The sequence below is a fragment of the Gopherus flavomarginatus genome, chromosome 5 (assembly GCF_025201925.1).
Source record: "Gopherus flavomarginatus isolate rGopFla2 chromosome 5, rGopFla2.mat.asm, whole genome shotgun sequence".
Lineage (NCBI taxonomy): Eukaryota > Metazoa > Chordata > Testudines > Testudinidae > Gopherus > Gopherus flavomarginatus.
The window spans coordinates 101,504,482-101,521,889 of record NC_066621.1 but is presented as its reverse complement, the minus strand read 5'-3'; the positions used below and the strand labels follow the sequence as shown (position 1 = coordinate 101,521,889).

Here is a 17,408-nt window from a genome sequence, read left to right as displayed (position 1 = left end):
CTCAAAAACACTTTGTTCTTTCTGTATTTACTATGCTCCCTACACCTGTCAGTTATGGATTTAATCATTTCCAAATCCATGCTCTCCTTCACTTCATTGACAAGTATATTTAACCGTGCTAGTCACAGTACAAGTCCTTTTGGGACCACCTTGATACGTGAGAATGGAAGGAGAGAGGCAATATCATTTATGTTTTATTGCTATCTATCTTTCAGGCAAGGTTTTTTTTACCTGTTAGAATCACAAAATACTTGCGACATTTCTGAGGATGATAAATATCACATCACATGTTAAGGAATCTCATTTATCATTTGAAAATCCTTTGCACATTAGGCTTCAAAGTGTCCACGGCAATAAGATCAAGGTCAGGCAAGACATTCATTTGCTCGCTGAAATCTCCTTTTTAGTACCTTAAAAATGCTGATACTGCCTTTAATTTCTAGTGAAAACACTGAGTTCCAGTTCTTTTCCATCAAGTCACAAGCAACTCCAGCACTACTGCAGCCTGTATGCAATTTAGTTCATTTTAATTCAAGGCTCCTACCTGACTGCACACCAGATTCAATAACACACACACACTCCAAAAAACACTTTCCTGGCTTGCATACAGAAGCCCATCCAAGACTATTAATTAACCCAAAAACATATATACTGTGTATGTATGCATAGAGTGACATTATTTACTAACCTTCTAAAAAAAAAATCAGACCTCAGAGACTTATAAAATACACGAAGATATATACACATTCTTAAAAGTGGTGGATACATATTTTATAAATGATTCATACATTATACATAATTTGTAGGAGATAATTAAAAGGACATAATCGACTTGAAATCCAGTCCACTAAGACAAAACGAATTAAAGCAGTCTTGGGTATTATGTATGGGTCAGATATCCTCAGTCTATTTTTGTGGCTTTACAATCACATTTGCTGTTTTTTTATACACTTTTCTCTGATCCCTTGCTGTTTAAAAAATCCCACAAAAAGAGAAGAGGAAACTCACTGTACAAGGGAATCAGGACTTTTTATAGTTGGGTTTCACTGTCACATGCATAAACAGAATTTTCTCAATATTTCAGTTATAGTAACTGAAGGTGTTACTTCTGATAATTGTTAAATAATTTTCAGACAAAATCGTAACTTGTTTTTTTTTAAGTTGATACTGTCCCAATATGTAAGCACACATAAAAACACAACAGAAAGCGGCAGCTGCGAATGATTCAATCTTTAAAAACTAGAGTTGTCAAGCAATTAAAAAAATTGATCGCGATTAATCGCACTGTTAAATAATAATAGAATACCATTTATTTAAATATTTGTGGTCGTTTTCTACATTTTCAAATATATTGATTTCAATTACAACACAGAATACAAAATGTACAGGTCACACTTTATTTTTGATCCCAAGTATTTGCACTATAAAAAAAAAAATGAAATAGTATTTTTCAATTCACCTAATACAAATACTGTAGTGCTCTCTCTTTATCATGAAAGTTGAACTTACAAATGTAGAATTATGTACAAAAAAACCTGCATTCAAAAATTAAAATGTAAAATTTTAAAGCCTACAAGTCCACTCAGTCCTACTTCTTGTTCAGCCAATCGCTCAGACCAGGGGTTCTCAAACTTCCTTGAGCCATGACCCCCTTCTGACAACAAAAATTACTATGTGACCCTAGGCGGGGATAGTAGGGGAGGGGGTCCAGCTCAAACCCTGTTGCCCCAGGCTAAAGCACTCGGGCTTTAGCTTCAGCCCCAAGTCCCAGTGAGTCTAATACTGGCCCTGGTGACCCCATTAAAATGGGGTCCCAACCCCCAGTTTGAGTACCCCTGGCTCAAACAAGTTTGTTATTTGCAGGAGATATTGCTGCCTGCCTCTTGTTTATAACGTCACCTGAAAGTGAGAACAGGCATTCTCATGGCACCGTCCTTGCCGGCATCGCAAGATATTTATACGTCAGATGCACTCAAGATTCATATGTCCCTTCATGCTTCAACCACGATTCCAGGGGATGTGTGTCCAAGCTGATGACGAGTTCTGCTCAAGAACAATCCAAAGCTATGTGGACTGACGCATGTTCATTTTCATTATCTAAGTCAGATGCCACCAGCAGGTTGATTTTCTTTTTTGGTGGTTTGGGTTCTGTAGTTTCCGCATCTGAGTGTTGCTCTTCTAAGACTTCTGAAAGCATGCTCCACACCTCGTCCCTCTCAGATTTTGGAAGGCACTTCAGATTCTTAAACCTTAGGTTGAGTGCTGTAGCTATCTTTCAAAATTTCACAGTGGTATCTTCTGTGCATTTTGTCAAATCTGCAGTGAAAGTGTTCTTAAAATGAACATTTGCTGGGTCATCATCCGAGATTGCTAACAACATAAAATACATGGCAAAATGCAGATAAAACAGAGCAGGGGACATACAATTTTCCTCCAAGGAGTTCAGTCACAAATTTAATTAACATTTAAAAAAAAACAAAAACAAGCGCCATCAGCATGGAAGCATGTCCTCTGGAATGGTGGCTGAAGCATGAAGGGACATAAGAATGTTTAGCATATCTGGCATGTAAATAACTTGCAAAATGCCATGCAAACACCTATTCTCACTTTCTGGTGACATTGTAAAGAAGAGGGCAGCATTATATCCTGTAGATGTAAACAAATTTGTCTTAGAGATTGGCTGAATAAGAAGCAGGACTTCTAACTTCAATTATGACACAGAATACAATATATGAAAATGCAGAAAAACATCCAAAATATTTAATAAATTTCAATTGGTATTCTATTGTTTAACTGTGATTAAAACTGTGATTAATCATGATTTTTTTAATTGTGATTAATTTATTTTAATCACGTGAGTTAACTGCAATTAATTGGAAGTCCTATTAAAAACATATTTTGGCTTCTGCATATTCACTGCTTACTAATCTCTCTCTTCACTCTTGGAAAACCACTTCTAAATTAAGCATACTCCAGCAACAATTTACGCATTAAATTTTTACACAAATTAAAAAACTCCCCATTTTCCTTCTTAAAAGATCCTACCAACATGAAATAATTGGATATTGAGTTCACTGTAGCTTTTAAGAGCAGTCTGCTACATGTAATCCTTATGCAATCATAGGCCCAGTAGCCACTGAGATTGAGATTTTCAAAGCATCTTCCTTCAGTTAAATATCAGAGGGGTGGCCGTTAGTCTGGATCTGTAAAAGCGGCAAAGAGTTCTGTGGCACCTTATAGACTAAGGTGCCACAGAACTCTTTGTTCCTTCAGTTAATGGAGGCTGTGTGTTTAAATTGGCTAGACTGCTTTAGAAATCTCGACCTGTGACTATGTAAAGGGCTGATTTAGTTAATGTTTGTACAGTACTTGGTATGTGTAAAGTGCAACATAAATGTTTAGTATAAATGTCTGATTTTATATATTTTTTTCGTTGAGAACTTCGTATTAATTAATGAATTTATCCTCACAATACTTCTGATAAGGAAAAAAATTATCTATATTTTACAGGTGTGGATCTGAAACACAGAAATATTAAGAGGCTGGCCTGAAGACACAGGAAGTCTGTAGCAATGTCAAGAACCCTTATCTCCTGAATATCAATCCTCTTCTCACCACTATCTTACTTAATCTCAGCCTGCCCTTCCTCTACTAAAATTAGTAATTAATCTTCAGAACATCCTTGGGAGGTAGGTATGCATTATCATCCACATTTTACAAATTAGGTAGGAGACAATTACAAATTGTTTAACACACAAATGTAACACTCAGTTTTGAAAATAAAATTTCTCCCCCACATCTAGATAACAGAAAGATCACCAGTGACATCTTTGGCAAAATTATTTTGTAAGTGCCTAAATCACCCATCACAGTAATACCCAGAGCTTCTTACATGCATGTCCAGTAGATAGTATGAGCCCTAACAGTTCTTCCTTCTCTCCTTCCATCCAACTTTTCAAAAGGGTCATTGAGAATATCCATAAATGAGATGGTGGAACTGTTCTGAAGAATGTCAGAATAATCTCCAGTTGAAACATGTACCATATCCACTGACTCTCCACCCCAACAGTCCTGCTGTTGCCAGGTGGTGACCCTGTTTTCTGTTAGTTCAAATAGCCTCACTGAAGGCAGCTATTATTCTGGGGGTATGGAGTAAGAAATAGTCCCTGAGATGGCAGGGTCACAGCCTATTCAAGGATTTGTATACGACCGCAAACTGGACAGATAATAGACAATAACTACAGATCACACAATATACTAGCAGTAATTGTGCAGGAGAAAGGCATTCTTGATGAAGGGTCTGTGACTATGAAATGAGCTTGTCAGATCACTTTTATGGACAGCTCCAAGTAAAACATGAGGTAAACAGTAACCAATGCCATCTCCAGATCAACTGGAGACAGGAAAAAAAAAAGGCATTATTTGCTACTTCTGTGTCTGGGGCTAGCTCAGCAGCAACCCAAAGATGGGCTCTGCATACCACCATCAGAACTGGGGACAGATGCCCTCACTTATGGGGAGGAGAAAACCATGCCAAATGGCAATTTTTATATTGAGCCTGAAACAGTGCAACTAACAGGAGTCTGGTGCCTCTGTCTCTGAGAAGGTGGAAGTGGCATGGGCCAAGGGATGTGCTGCCACTTCCCACAGCCCCCATTGGCCTGGAACAGCAAACTGCAACCAGTGGGAGCTGCGATCGGCCAAACCTGCGGATGACAAATTGCTCCGGCCCGCCAGCAGACTTCCCTGACGTGCCGTGTGCCAAAGGTTGCCAATCCCTGATGTAGGTCGAAATATACAGATTGAACAAATATTTTATTAGTTTCTAGCTTTTATGTTTCCTAGGCTATAAAGGTCTACCACAATAAGATAATTGATGTTTTCGCTTTATGCTGCCTGGCAGCTGCTTAAGTTTCAAGTTTATTAAAATCTAACTTTAATGTATGTGTGGACAGATGGAAAGAGTGAGCTTAATGTTTAACCACCCCTCTTATTCCAAGTACAGTTGAAAAGAGTGATTTGCAGTTACACAGTACTTTAAGCCTCAGTTTGGCTATGTTAAAGCACCTGTCAAGCATTGGCCCAGCAGTTTGGAAAATGCTGATTAAAGCTCAGAAGAGATATGAATATCAGGATTAATTTTACTTCAGTTGTACAGTAGTCAAATTTTAAATAACTGTTTTAGATACCAAACAATCATAACCACTGTATATGGGTCCTACTGCTTACGACATTAGCAGGCAATGAGAAACAAATGAATTATAAAAGCAACTGAAACTGATATTTTAAGAATAGCTAAATTGTTGAGCTCTTTCACTAAATTAAAATGTTTGGGACATGACATAAGTCCCTGCAAATATTTGCTTCACCTTGAAACAATTATTCTTTATAAAGCTTAAAAATGATTTACAGATAAAGCCACTAATGCAAGTAAGCAGGTGTTCCAATAATTTTAATTCTACAAAATGTTGGTAGAGTGGAGAATAGTCAATTGTTTACTCCATCTGAATTTAAATCACCTTTAAAATTTGCTTAACACTGAGCAGCTTGAGAAGATTCTCTTATTTCATTCATACAAAATGAATGAGTGATTCTAGAATAGCTTAGCAAGTCAGGATGAAGAAGAGGAGAGTGTTGTCAATAAACGACCACATGCAATTCCATTTACCTTGTAATACAATCATTTTCTATTGTGGAGTTTGATATAAACTGTTTTAAAAGTTGATATAAGTGGGAGTCAACCTACCTACAGTACTTGTAAAATTATTTGCCCTGTGTTTGGCTTCAAGTCTGCTTCCTAGACAAACTAGTAGCAAATACAGTAAGAGAACTGGTAAGAATCAAGTAAGTTTCAGAGATAAGGCATTCAGTGTGGCCAGTGTAAGCGGAAGGACCTGAGCTGCATTCTTCTTACTGTATGGCTATTGGAGATCCATAAATAACTTGACAGAGGTCATGAGCAGTTTTGGAAAAGGATGCTTGCCTGCTCTTGTGTTGAAGTTCTGTTGCAGCTGCTGAATAAGTAAAATGAAATGGAAAAACCCATGAACTACTATTCCACTCAAACAAACCTTATTAAATGTACATACAAAATAAAGTAACTAAAATACATAGTATATTCAAATACTTCTAGCTGGCAGAGCCTGTTCTTTCCTCGGTAAGCTCAAATGACAATTTCATTAAGGGAGAAACTTTATGCACTTGAGAACTAGATAGAAAAATGTTAAGCTCATTTTTAAAAACAGAACTCTTTCTTTGAAACCAAAAGTTGTTGTTACATATAGTGAGATTTTGTCTAGGGTTTAAAACATATTAAATTAATGCGTAGCACATCATATAATTTAATTACTTTAATGTCATTTTCTACAGAGCAATATAGTTAATTCAGTATCATCAATATTGACTTTATACACATACAAGATTGAAGCCATGTCCTCCTCTGCTTACTGCCAAGTACAAAACAGCTTAAATAGGCTAAAAAGCTACATCACACACAACAGCTGTAGCAGAGCAATTGTCATGTTGGATCAAGTTTACAGTAGTGGTGTTTTGAACTTCCAAGACCCATACAGATGATACCACACAAAAACAGTTGTGCAAACTCAGGCGCAGGAGGAAGAAACAACTACCTCCTTTTTCCAGCACCACTTTTCCCTGTTTTACTGCTCCCACTGCCAGACTTGCTGGAAGACTTTGAAGAGAAAAGTCTTGTCATGAATTCAGAGACATCGGGCAGTTCATGGTTGGAATTTAGCATATTCATTGACTGCTCCATTTCCTGCACACAAAAATCAGACAGACAATCTAAGTGTAAACTATTGACTATTTAAGGTTGTTTCTGTAACATCAGTTGAGCAGGCACATCAAGTAGCTTTGCAATTTCCTTGATTGTGTTGTGCTCACTAGAGAACTAGTGCATAGCATCACTATAAAGATAATTTATTTGTGCAACCACAGCCAAACCCCAAACTACACAAAGAAACTTGAAAAACAAAAAAACTAAAAGCACTCAGTATAGCCAAGGAAACCATGCCTCAAGTAGCCTTACAGGGCAGATACTATTATATAACAACTATCAATTTTTCAAAGCTTACTGTAGCTAAGATACACTGATCCTCTGCACAATACTATTTTGATTCATCTTAAGATTTAAGCTCTTTATATTTTACGATCAGTGTCCTCTTCTGGACTTTACATATTTTTAAGTTTTGCAGATTTGGCCCAAAGGTTTTGAAAACTAGTATTTACTGCACATCCAGCGGAAATTTTTAGAATTGCTTACATAGCTACCAACTGCTGAACAGCTAGTTTACAGCTCTGATCCACTGCCTTAATGTCTTCCTTTTCTATGTGCAGAAAAGGATCTTAATGTGAGGACATCTATCCATCTATGCTTACCATAGCTTTAGATAGTTTAGCATAAATATCCTTTCATTTTGAAAGAAACAAGTTATCTTCTTTTACAAAAGGAAATTAAATATTTTATTAATAAAGTTAAATTACTTTTCCAAAGTTCTATAACTTTTTATATTTTTATTATACCCTTAACATGAGGGACAGGAAGGCAATGCAAACATTCAGAATTGTCTTATAATTCCAAGTAAGAGCTAGCTAAAAGTTAGCTGGGTAGCCTGTTGATATTATACCTATTTTTAATACTTATACAAGAGCACAACTTATTACCTCAGCGTTACATATTAAGTATCACGCAAAGAAAACAAAAGAAGCTGTCAAAGAGTGTAGTAAAAGCTCCTTTTTCATAAGTGAATGAGTTTTATGTTTATACTGCAGGGCTTAATACGTAGCCACCTAAGGCAAATGTCATTTTTCATTTTATTCTACCTCTTAGATTTTAACTCTTTCCCATTCCTCCAAGATCATCTCAATGCCAATCAAGCTTCTTTCAACTTTGAATTTTTTATTAACAAGCCAAATTACCACGTTAATAAAAACTAAAAGATGAGAGTAGCTTATCTGCCCACAGCAGTGGATGAGTGCATGCACTTCATAAAGAACAACAGTTCTTGTTTTTTTCTACAACAGCTTCTAGGATTTAACCTACTTCAACAGCATTTCATAGGTAGTTGGTCTACTTTCAAGTTTTAGCTTCTATCAAAGTTAAACCAGAGGCATTAAACACCTTCTGATTTTTGCTTTTAATAGGTATCACTTTAAAGAGGTCTGGACACCTGCAAAGTGCTACTAAAGACAGTGGTTTCTGAGAAAGAGGAGTTGGAACCAACCGAATCCCAAAAGAAGCAGCCACCCAAAGACAGACAATGAACATTTCTAGATAGTAGAAAAGATTTAGTAAACACCTGGAATCTCCATTTTGTCCTAGCTTTCCGCTATTTGGCATTTTGCATGGTAAAAGGACAATAAATTAGGATCATTTAAAAATAAGTGGCTATATTAAGTGGCTCCATACCATAACACCACTGTGACACCAGGAGTAGTTAATAGCCCAGTAAACCACACATTTTTGGTGGTGGCACAGGAGGGTAAGAGAACACTAAGTCTTATGCCTCACAACACACCTACAGGATTCTATAAATAGTATACAAAAGCAAGCCCTGTTGGGTCTTCAATACTTCATTCTAACAGTGAAGAGTAAAAATCAGGAGATTTTCAAGAGAACTAGGTGGGGAGAGACTGGGGCATTAATTGCTTTTTGCAGAAGGTCTGTAAAATATCAGACCATAATACAATTCACAACTGTACATAATTAAATTAAACTCTGTGTTTTGACCCAAGTGCAGACTTATAGAACTGATACTAGAACCCAATAATGGTATTTGCAACTCAGGCTTCATCTACACTACTGGGGTAAGTCGACCTACGTTACGCTACTCCAACTATATGAATAATGTAGCTTAGGTTGACTTACTGCAGTGTTTACATCATGCTGCGTCAATAGGAAATGCTCTCCCATCAGCTTACCTTATTCGACCGGAGAGTGCCCTGCGGTCGATTTTGCGGGTCTTCACTAGACCTCATAGACTCAGACTTTAAGGTCAGAACGGACCATTATGATCATCTAGTCTGACCTCCTGCAAAATGCAGGCCACAGAACCTCACCCACCCACTCCTGTAACAAGCCCCTAACCTATGTCTGAGTTACTGAAGTCCTCAAATCACGGTTTAAAGACCTCAAGGTGCAAAGAAGCCTCCAGCATGTGACCCATGCCCCGCACTGCAGAGGAAGGCAAAAAGCCTCCAGGGCCTCTGCCAATCTGCCCTGGAGGAAAATCCCTTCCCGACCCCAAATATGGCGATCAGTTAAACCCTGAGCATGTGGGCAAGACTCACCAGCCAGCACCAAGGAAATAATTCTCTGTAGTAACTCATATCCCACCCCATCTAACATCCCATCACAGACCATTGGGCATATCTACCTGCTAATAATCAAAGATCAATTTATTGCCAAAATTAGGCTATCCCATCATACCATCCCCTCCATAAACTTATCAAGGTTAGTCTTGAAGCCAGATATGTCTTTTGCCATCACTACTCCCCTTGGAAGGCTGTTCCAGAACTTCACTCCTCTAATGGTTAGAAACCTTTAGACTTGAAATTAGATGAACTTCCTAATGTCCATCGCAGCAGCATTGATCTCTGGTAAGTGTACACATGGCTTCAGTTTTCACTGAATGAAGACAGCTGTCTATTAGTGCACCCCATAAGGCAACTTCCAGTTTGTACTGTGTTTCTTTTTTGTAACTTAATATCTCATCACCGTTGTTTGCTACAAATCTGGAATCCACCAATGTTTTTGATATCCACTCATACTGAGCATACTTACCCGTCTCATGTCAGGATCACTGGTGTTGACAACTTTAGGCAGCAATACAAATATCAGTAATGGAAGAACCATCATCATAACCTAAAAATGAGTGAGAAATTCAAAGAACATTTCCTTAGTTTGAGTCATTGCTCAAAATATTTTAAGACAGACCTCAGTAAGCTGGAAGACATCTGACACTGAACACCTGAGAATGAAGATTCAGTCTTAGTTGGAAATCCATATTCCAAAACTACTGAAGACTTGGCTCAGTAATCTAGTAGTTCTATAAGGGGCCAAGTAGGAGAGTTCAGTTTAAATTCTGGACTTCATGATTCATTGGCAGAGAACGGAATGTTTCAAATGGAATATTGTTAAAGCCTTCAACCCCTGATTGCTACAACAAAGCAGTGCACTCTAGGAGCGTGGAGGGCAACAAAAAACATCATGAATTTTAAAGACAACTGACCATGGGGAAGTTCCAGTGGATATAGCCCAGGGATTGGCAAACTTTGGCATGCAGCTCGCCAAGGTAAGCACCCTGGCAGGCCAGGATGGTTTATCTGCTGCGTCCACAGGTTTGGCCGGTCGCGGCTCCCACTCCTTGTACCACACGGCTTCCCACAGCCCCCAATGAGAGCTGTGATAGGCCGAACCTGCGGACGCGGCAGGTAAACAAACCTGAAGGGATGGGTGTGTGGGGAAAAGGAGGCTACAAAAAAACCTGTCATTTATTGAAAAGACAAAAACTGAAATGAAATTAGAATTTTGGGGAAAAAAACTATATCAGATTAATCTTTCGGGTACACTTGAGCAGGAAGCCCAAGAGATGGATGTATGTCAACTCGGATCCTACCTACACCTTTTATGTGGTGTGTGCACATTTGGCGTGAAGTTTTTAACACAAGTGAAAAGTTGGCTAATAAACGGACTGTAGTTGGGAGACTGTAAAAAGGTAAGAAATGAACAAGAAAGAGAGAAACATGCCAATTTTTAGAACTCATCACCTCCTAGAAAAGGTGTCATTACGATCTGTGACCTGTTCCATGGTAGAGAAACCCAACAAAATGGAGTTTCAGGGAATCACAGCTCATTCCCATCAGCAGTTCTATAGCAAATAAAAGACTTCATTTTCCTGAAAAGTTATTTCAGTGTTTTAGGATAGTCACAGAATCGGATGTACTGACATGTACACTGCCACATTATAGGTCACTAGGGAGGTACATAACTAAGGATTTTCAGCAGGACTGCAAAGAATTTAAATAAACTTTAGAAAGCAAGGTTAGAGTGCATGCCAAGTATATCAAAGTGGTTGAGCTCTCAGATTCTTTAGAGACTGAATTTAAAATAGAAGTGGATTCCTGAAACACTGGAAGCATATCTTTTGCCCAGTTCTGTTTATTATAATTCAGAAAGAACTTTGCCTATGAAAAGATCTGCAGGCCTAAAAGTAATCCAGACAGTACTAATTAGCTTAAATTTAAATCTACAGTCAACATCCTTTGAGGAGCAAAAGCAGCAACATGTGTGTGATGATGGGCGTGTCTTGTATTTCCCTTAGTACCCTCCTATTCTACTGAAGCATGGAAACTCTCTGGGATATTAAAAATAGCTAAAAGGATTTTGGTTGGGATTTATCATTTTTCCTGCTAGACTAATAATGATTAACCCAGGATATAACACAATACCCTAAAGATTTATCTATTTATACATAAGACACTATATATGTATAGTATGTGTGTTTTGAAACTTGAAGACACTATTTAGTCACCAAATTAGTTGTACAAAATGTAAAATTGCAGTTACACGTGCTTTGCAATGGATGCAGATACTTAAGCTATAGGTTTTCCCATCTTAGACTGTTCCAAGTCTTAATTCTTTTAAAACTCTATTAACGTAGAACTTAAGCATCCTGAGCATAGTGCACATAGAAATCCGACGAAATGGGTCTTCACCCACGAAAGCTCCTGCTCCAATACGTCTGACAGTCTATAAGGTGCCACAGAACTCTTTGCTGCTTTTACAGATCCAGATTAACATGGCTACCCGTCTGATAGTGCACATACAGAGCTTTGTTTATATTTGGGACTGACATTAAGAGAAATAGTGTGCATTCTGGTTCTTCTGATTTGAAGACTCTTTAAAAAACAAGGCTATCAAATTAAAATAATCACATTTACAACTATAACATTGTCCAAGACAAGAAAATATTAGTACCTAGAGAGCCATAGCATTCCTTTAACCTATTTTAATACAAAAATGAATGCTTCAGTGTTTAGGATGCATCATATTTTCATATATTTGTCTATAATCTCCCCCTAGATTGTGATTTTGTTCCCTGCATGTTAGATTTTAATATGTTCTCTTATATTCTAATTTAAAAAGTGTAGAGAAAAGAAATAATGTTTTAATGATTTGAACTGGGAAAACAGCAGACCGCTTGATCCAACAGGAGATTAATATTTTACTGTGAAAATTCATCATCTATATTGGTTATTTGCAATTACAGTTATGCTTAATGCTGCAATACCTGCTCTTATTAATGAAAAAAGCAGCAAAAGAATCTTGCTGCTGGCTGAGGTGGTGACATTTGAAGTCAATATTGCATCACCACCCCACAGGCTTCATCTAATTATCATCAGTAATAAGCATTTTTCAACAACCATAAGCCTGCAATTGCTGTCTGGCTGGTGTAACCATTCATCTCTAGAGATGCCTCTTTTCCTATCGACAATATATCTAAAAACCAAGATTGTTTTACTGAGATTTGCAAACTGATTATGTATTTTCTCCATTTCCACAAGTACCAAGAATTAATTTTTTTCTTTGCTTGGCGTTCCAACTGCCATGGATGGATGCTACCCTAAATCCACTCTTAAAAAGCTTTAAGGTAAAATCAGGAGCAAATAGATTTGTGTGCTGCATTTATACATACCATAGGGTTCATTAGAAAGTCTGTCCATCCCCAAGACTCTCTCTTTATGAAGTAAGAAGGGGGTCCAGAAGATTTCATCTGAAGTGGGTATGGCAGCCTGACTACTTCTGACGTTTTGATGTAATTCACATATCTTGCTCTAGTGAAAAAATGAGTATTTTTAAAGCATTTTTAAAACCCTCCCCTCTAACTTCACAAATCCTTATTTAATATTCCCTCTAGTCAAAGCTTGTAACAAGACTACAAACTTAAACTGCTACGTGAAAGTGTGAACCATAGAAGACATTTGTCCAGATGTTACTCTCTGAGCAATACTCATCATCCCATCCACTAATAATATCCCTTCTAATCAATTATGGTAGAATGTAAAATTTAAAGTGGACAGGTAAGAGGAAGGAAGGGAAAAAAAAAAAAAGATCAGAAACAGTAGAACCATTTGTTGGGAAGTGGTTGATGAAGAACTATTTGTGTTAACTTATTAGTGCTGGTCAGAAAAGATTAGTCAGCTAACTTTACCATGAAACAATTTGATTAAAGCTTCAGAAAAAAAAAATCAGCTGCGACTCTAAGGTCTTCTTCAATACAGTTATGGAGATCTCAGTAACCAGCTAACTGGTAAACTTGGCTTGTTAAATATAACTGGAAGAACACATTCTTCTGGGTACTCATTATCATAATCAGATCAAATATGGATTACAATGTTAACAATTTCTGAAGTGTTTGCTTAAGCCCCCCTTGCCGGGAAACAAGTACATTACATTCACCAAAACTCATTTTCAAGTCTGGCATTCGACAGGAACAAATATTGGAACAATCTAATTCAGTGATACTCAGACCTCAGCGGTTCAGGAGCCAAACTAGCAATCAACATTACCCAAAAGAATCACTGTAGTGTGAATTCATTGTTTAAATATAAATGTATAGTACTATAGAAAATGAAACAGTATGACGGGAAATTTTTATATCTTATGTATTTTATTCTCACAGCAAAATGATTGACCAAGTATTATTTTACCAACTACAGTTGATTAACAACATCATAAAAGCATCCTGATTGGTTAATAATTAAATCACACAGTGTTTTAATATCATGTAATGCAAAGAGCTACAGGAGACACATTAAAAGAGCCACTTGCACCCGAGCCTCTGTCTGAGTACCACAGATTCTACTTACTTCTAACAAACAAACAGCCCCACCTCAACTCGGGATTCCTTTTTAAAAATACTTTAAATTTTTAGAAGTAAAATATGTCATGGTTGTTAATAGGATGAGACATCTAATGAGACTGTAGGTTTAAGTTTTCAAAGTTTGGTAACAAAATCTTGAACTATTATGGTGAGTTATTCCAGTAAGACAGACAACATTATGATATAAGTAATTGAATGCAAAAACTCAGTTAATGCAATATTCAATTTGAAACGTTAATCTTTCAGAACCAGAAAATAAGCATTACAGTTCCCATAGGCACTTTTGTTCCGCCTCTTGCGCTTATCACTTATAACAGGGTTTTCCATTGTATGATCACTTAATACGTGAAGTTAAAGATGCTACATATGCATACAAATTAAAGAAAAAGTGCAATTTAAACATGTTTATTTCATTTTACTAGTTCAAATAAATCCCTCTTATTGGACAGGACAGCTATTTCTTTGTACTATTTGCTGAATAGTGTACAATAATGTACAGCAGTGTATTAGGCTATGTCTACACTACACAGCGTTTAGCGACACAGCTGTGATGCTACAGCCATGCCACTAAAAGGTGCGCAGTGTAGCCGCTGTCTGTCAGCAGGAGCAAGCTGTTCATATCAGAGCTTATCATCACCAAACATGTGTCTTTTGGGGGGTTGTTTTTTCAACACCTTTGAATGACAAAAGTTTTGTCTTTCACTTGCCAGTGTGTACTAAGATGCCCTATTGCAGGGGTGGTCAACCTGTGGCTCCGAAACCACAAGCAGCTCTTCAGAAGTTAATATGTGGCTCCTTGTATAGGCACCAACTCCGGAGCTGCAGCTACAGGCGCCGACTTTCCAATGTGCTGAGGGGTGCTCACTGCTCAATCCCTGGTTCTGCTATGGGCCTACCCTTCACCCCTTCCCACCCCATCCCCTGAGCCTGCCATGCCCTCACTCTTCCCTCTCTCCCCCACCAGCCTCCTGCTTGCCTTGAAAGAGCTGATCGGGAGGTATGGAAGGGAGGGCTGATTGGCGGGGCTGCTGGTGGGTGGGAGGCACTGGGAGCGGGGAAGTTGATGAGGGGCTGCTGATGTATTACTGTGGCTCTTTGGCAATGTACACTGGTAAATCCTGGCTCCTTCTCATGCTGGCCACCCCCGCCCTTCTGTAATGCACACAAACAAAGGACATAGCTAAAGTTGCTGTGGATGAGGCAAGCACAGACAAACAGTACAGGGATCTGTGCTGTGGTCTAGTAAGAGCACTTCAGAATTTAGGAACAAGTGTGGCCCTTCATTCTCCGTACTAACACGGCAACCTGCTCCACTCCTGGAGTAAGGATGTGCATTCTTAAACAACTACTTTAGGCTGACTGAAGGAGAATGAACAAAACAGCACAGAGACATTCCAGGGACAGAGAGAGGGAGACCATCTTCCTGACTCAGACAGAAAGTAACCAAGTAAGACAGAAAGGGGATACAGACTAAAAATGGAAAGAAAAGAATCTCAGAAGACCTCTGGAAGCCTCTCAAGAAAGAAAGGAGGTAGAGGTTTTAGGGGTAGATTTTATTTCACGTTTCCTGCTATCAACCCAATAAATTATTGAAATGGTGAAAGGAAATAAAACTCTTCCAAATCTTTTCCGGTCACTCATGTTAAAGTTGTAAGAATAGGGAGAAAACAAAAACAAAAATAAAATAAAGCTAAGCCTTTGAAGCTAAATTTCCATCAATAAATAACTTTTTGAAAAAAGATATAACAACTGAAACTTAAGATCTAAAATGGAAGCACCAACTGTGTCCTAACTACAGTGAGTTCATGCAACACTAATAATGCATGATCAGCCAGATTAAATTTGTTTAAATGGATCGATGCAGAAATAATCTGAAGGTCTCACCTCATTTTGCCTTTTGAAGTTATGTCCACTCGAACCGGTTCAAACCTATAAGCTGGGGATATAACTTCCACTACATAAGATCCAGAAGGTACATCATGAACCACAAAACTTCCATCTGTCCTGAGGAAAGAAAATATTCATCATGTTTCAATATACAAGAGAGTATTACAACTGACTGATTTTTAAAAAGTGATGTCACCTGATCATTGTCATTCAGGGACATTAAGGAGCAGACTATAAATTTCAATAGATACTATAGAGTTTACAAAAAAAATAATAATGATGGAATCACCGATGACATCACAATCAGGTTGCCAGAAATAAATTGGTGGAAGCTTTGCAACTGTGACCGACTACTTGTACTACCGTTTTTGACAGCTACTTTACAACATCTGTGGAACAACAGAAGGCAGCTCCCTTTGTCCCTTGCCTGCACAGCTTATCTGACCTCGTGGGGCACTGGGAAGGCTGGACAAGCGAGAAAGGTGGTCTGGTTCTGCCCATAATTGTGTGTGTTTTTCCTGCCCCGGGGAGGGGAGGAAGGATTAATACCAGCCTGCCAACGCTCATGACGAACCCTACACCATCAACCGGGGGAAGGTGTGTGGGGAGGGAAGTATGACTTGAGTGAGGGGGCGCAGCCACGGGCCAGGCCGCCTAAGCATCAACAGGACCAGCCGGGAGTGACGGGAGGGCGGCCCAGCAGGGCGCGCTCAGCCTGCAGAGGCCGGCCAAGTGTAAGGCGTGTGGAGACGTAAGAGGACCCGTGTCTGGGAGGGATGTTTGCGGCACGAGCCGGGCAAGCGTCAGTCCAGCCCCTGCTCCCTAGATCGCCCCTGCCCCGCGAAGGGCTGCGACGCAGCTGTGTGCGGGGGGCTCCCGTCAGTCACCCCCTGCCAGCCCAGGGAGAGGGTAGCAGAGACCGCAGGAGGGGCGATCCATCGGCGGGTACCAACGGCCCTGCTGACCCCGGCCTGGTCGCTCCCTGCGCCCCTCCAGCCGCTCACTTGAGGAAGCCGACGTGCTCCTCCCCGTCCACCAGCACCCGGGCCGCCGCGATCCAGTCCTGCGGCTTCACCCCGGGCACCACCGCCCGGCCCTCGATTTTAAACCGCTCCCCGGGGCCCGGCCCGCCAGGAGACTCCCCCGCCCCGGCCGCCTCTGAGCCCCACGAGCCGCCGGGCAGCACCGACGCCACCAGCAACAGCAACACCGAGTGGAGCTGGCCCGGCCCGGCCGCCATCACAGCCGCCGCTCCCGGTAGTAACGAGGGCGGAGCTAAAACAAGTGGGAGCGCAACGGCCGCCTCCCTCAGCGCATGCACCAAACAGAGCGACGGAGGTCAACGCATGGGCAAAAGAGTGCCGAGGGGGAAGAGGGCGGCCGCGCAGAGCATGCGCAGACAAAAGGACAGCCGATTACCCGGCAGCCAGAGACTGAAACTTATGGCGCATGCGCCAGAGGAACGCCTTTGCGAACTAAGCCGGCCTGCGAGTCACGTGGCGGAGGACAGTCTCTGGAGGGGTGAAACGATTGGCCGTGGCGGTTACGCTGGAGGACGTGTTGACGTTGCTTTACTGACGCGAGGTGGGTTTGTGGTGGGTGGGGTGTCTGTACCAG

At 39.8% G+C, this 17,408-nt stretch overlaps 1 protein-coding gene across 1 annotated transcript; it reads right to left on the bottom strand.

The window, feature by feature from the left end:
* Positions 1-1,287: 1,287 nt before the first annotated feature.
* Positions 1,288-17,158, bottom strand: EMC7 (ER membrane protein complex subunit 7). The gene is made up of 5 exons (XM_050954884.1): positions 16,796-17,158; positions 15,789-15,908; positions 12,717-12,855; positions 9,803-9,883; positions 1,288-6,778 (listed from the first exon to the last, which is right to left on the bottom strand). Exons 1-5 carry the CDS (start codon positions 17,029-17,031, stop codon positions 6,626-6,628), a joined length of 729 nt encoding a protein of 242 aa, XP_050810841.1. The 5' UTR covers positions 17,032-17,158; the 3' UTR covers positions 1,288-6,625.
* Positions 17,159-17,408: the final 250 nt, after the last annotated feature.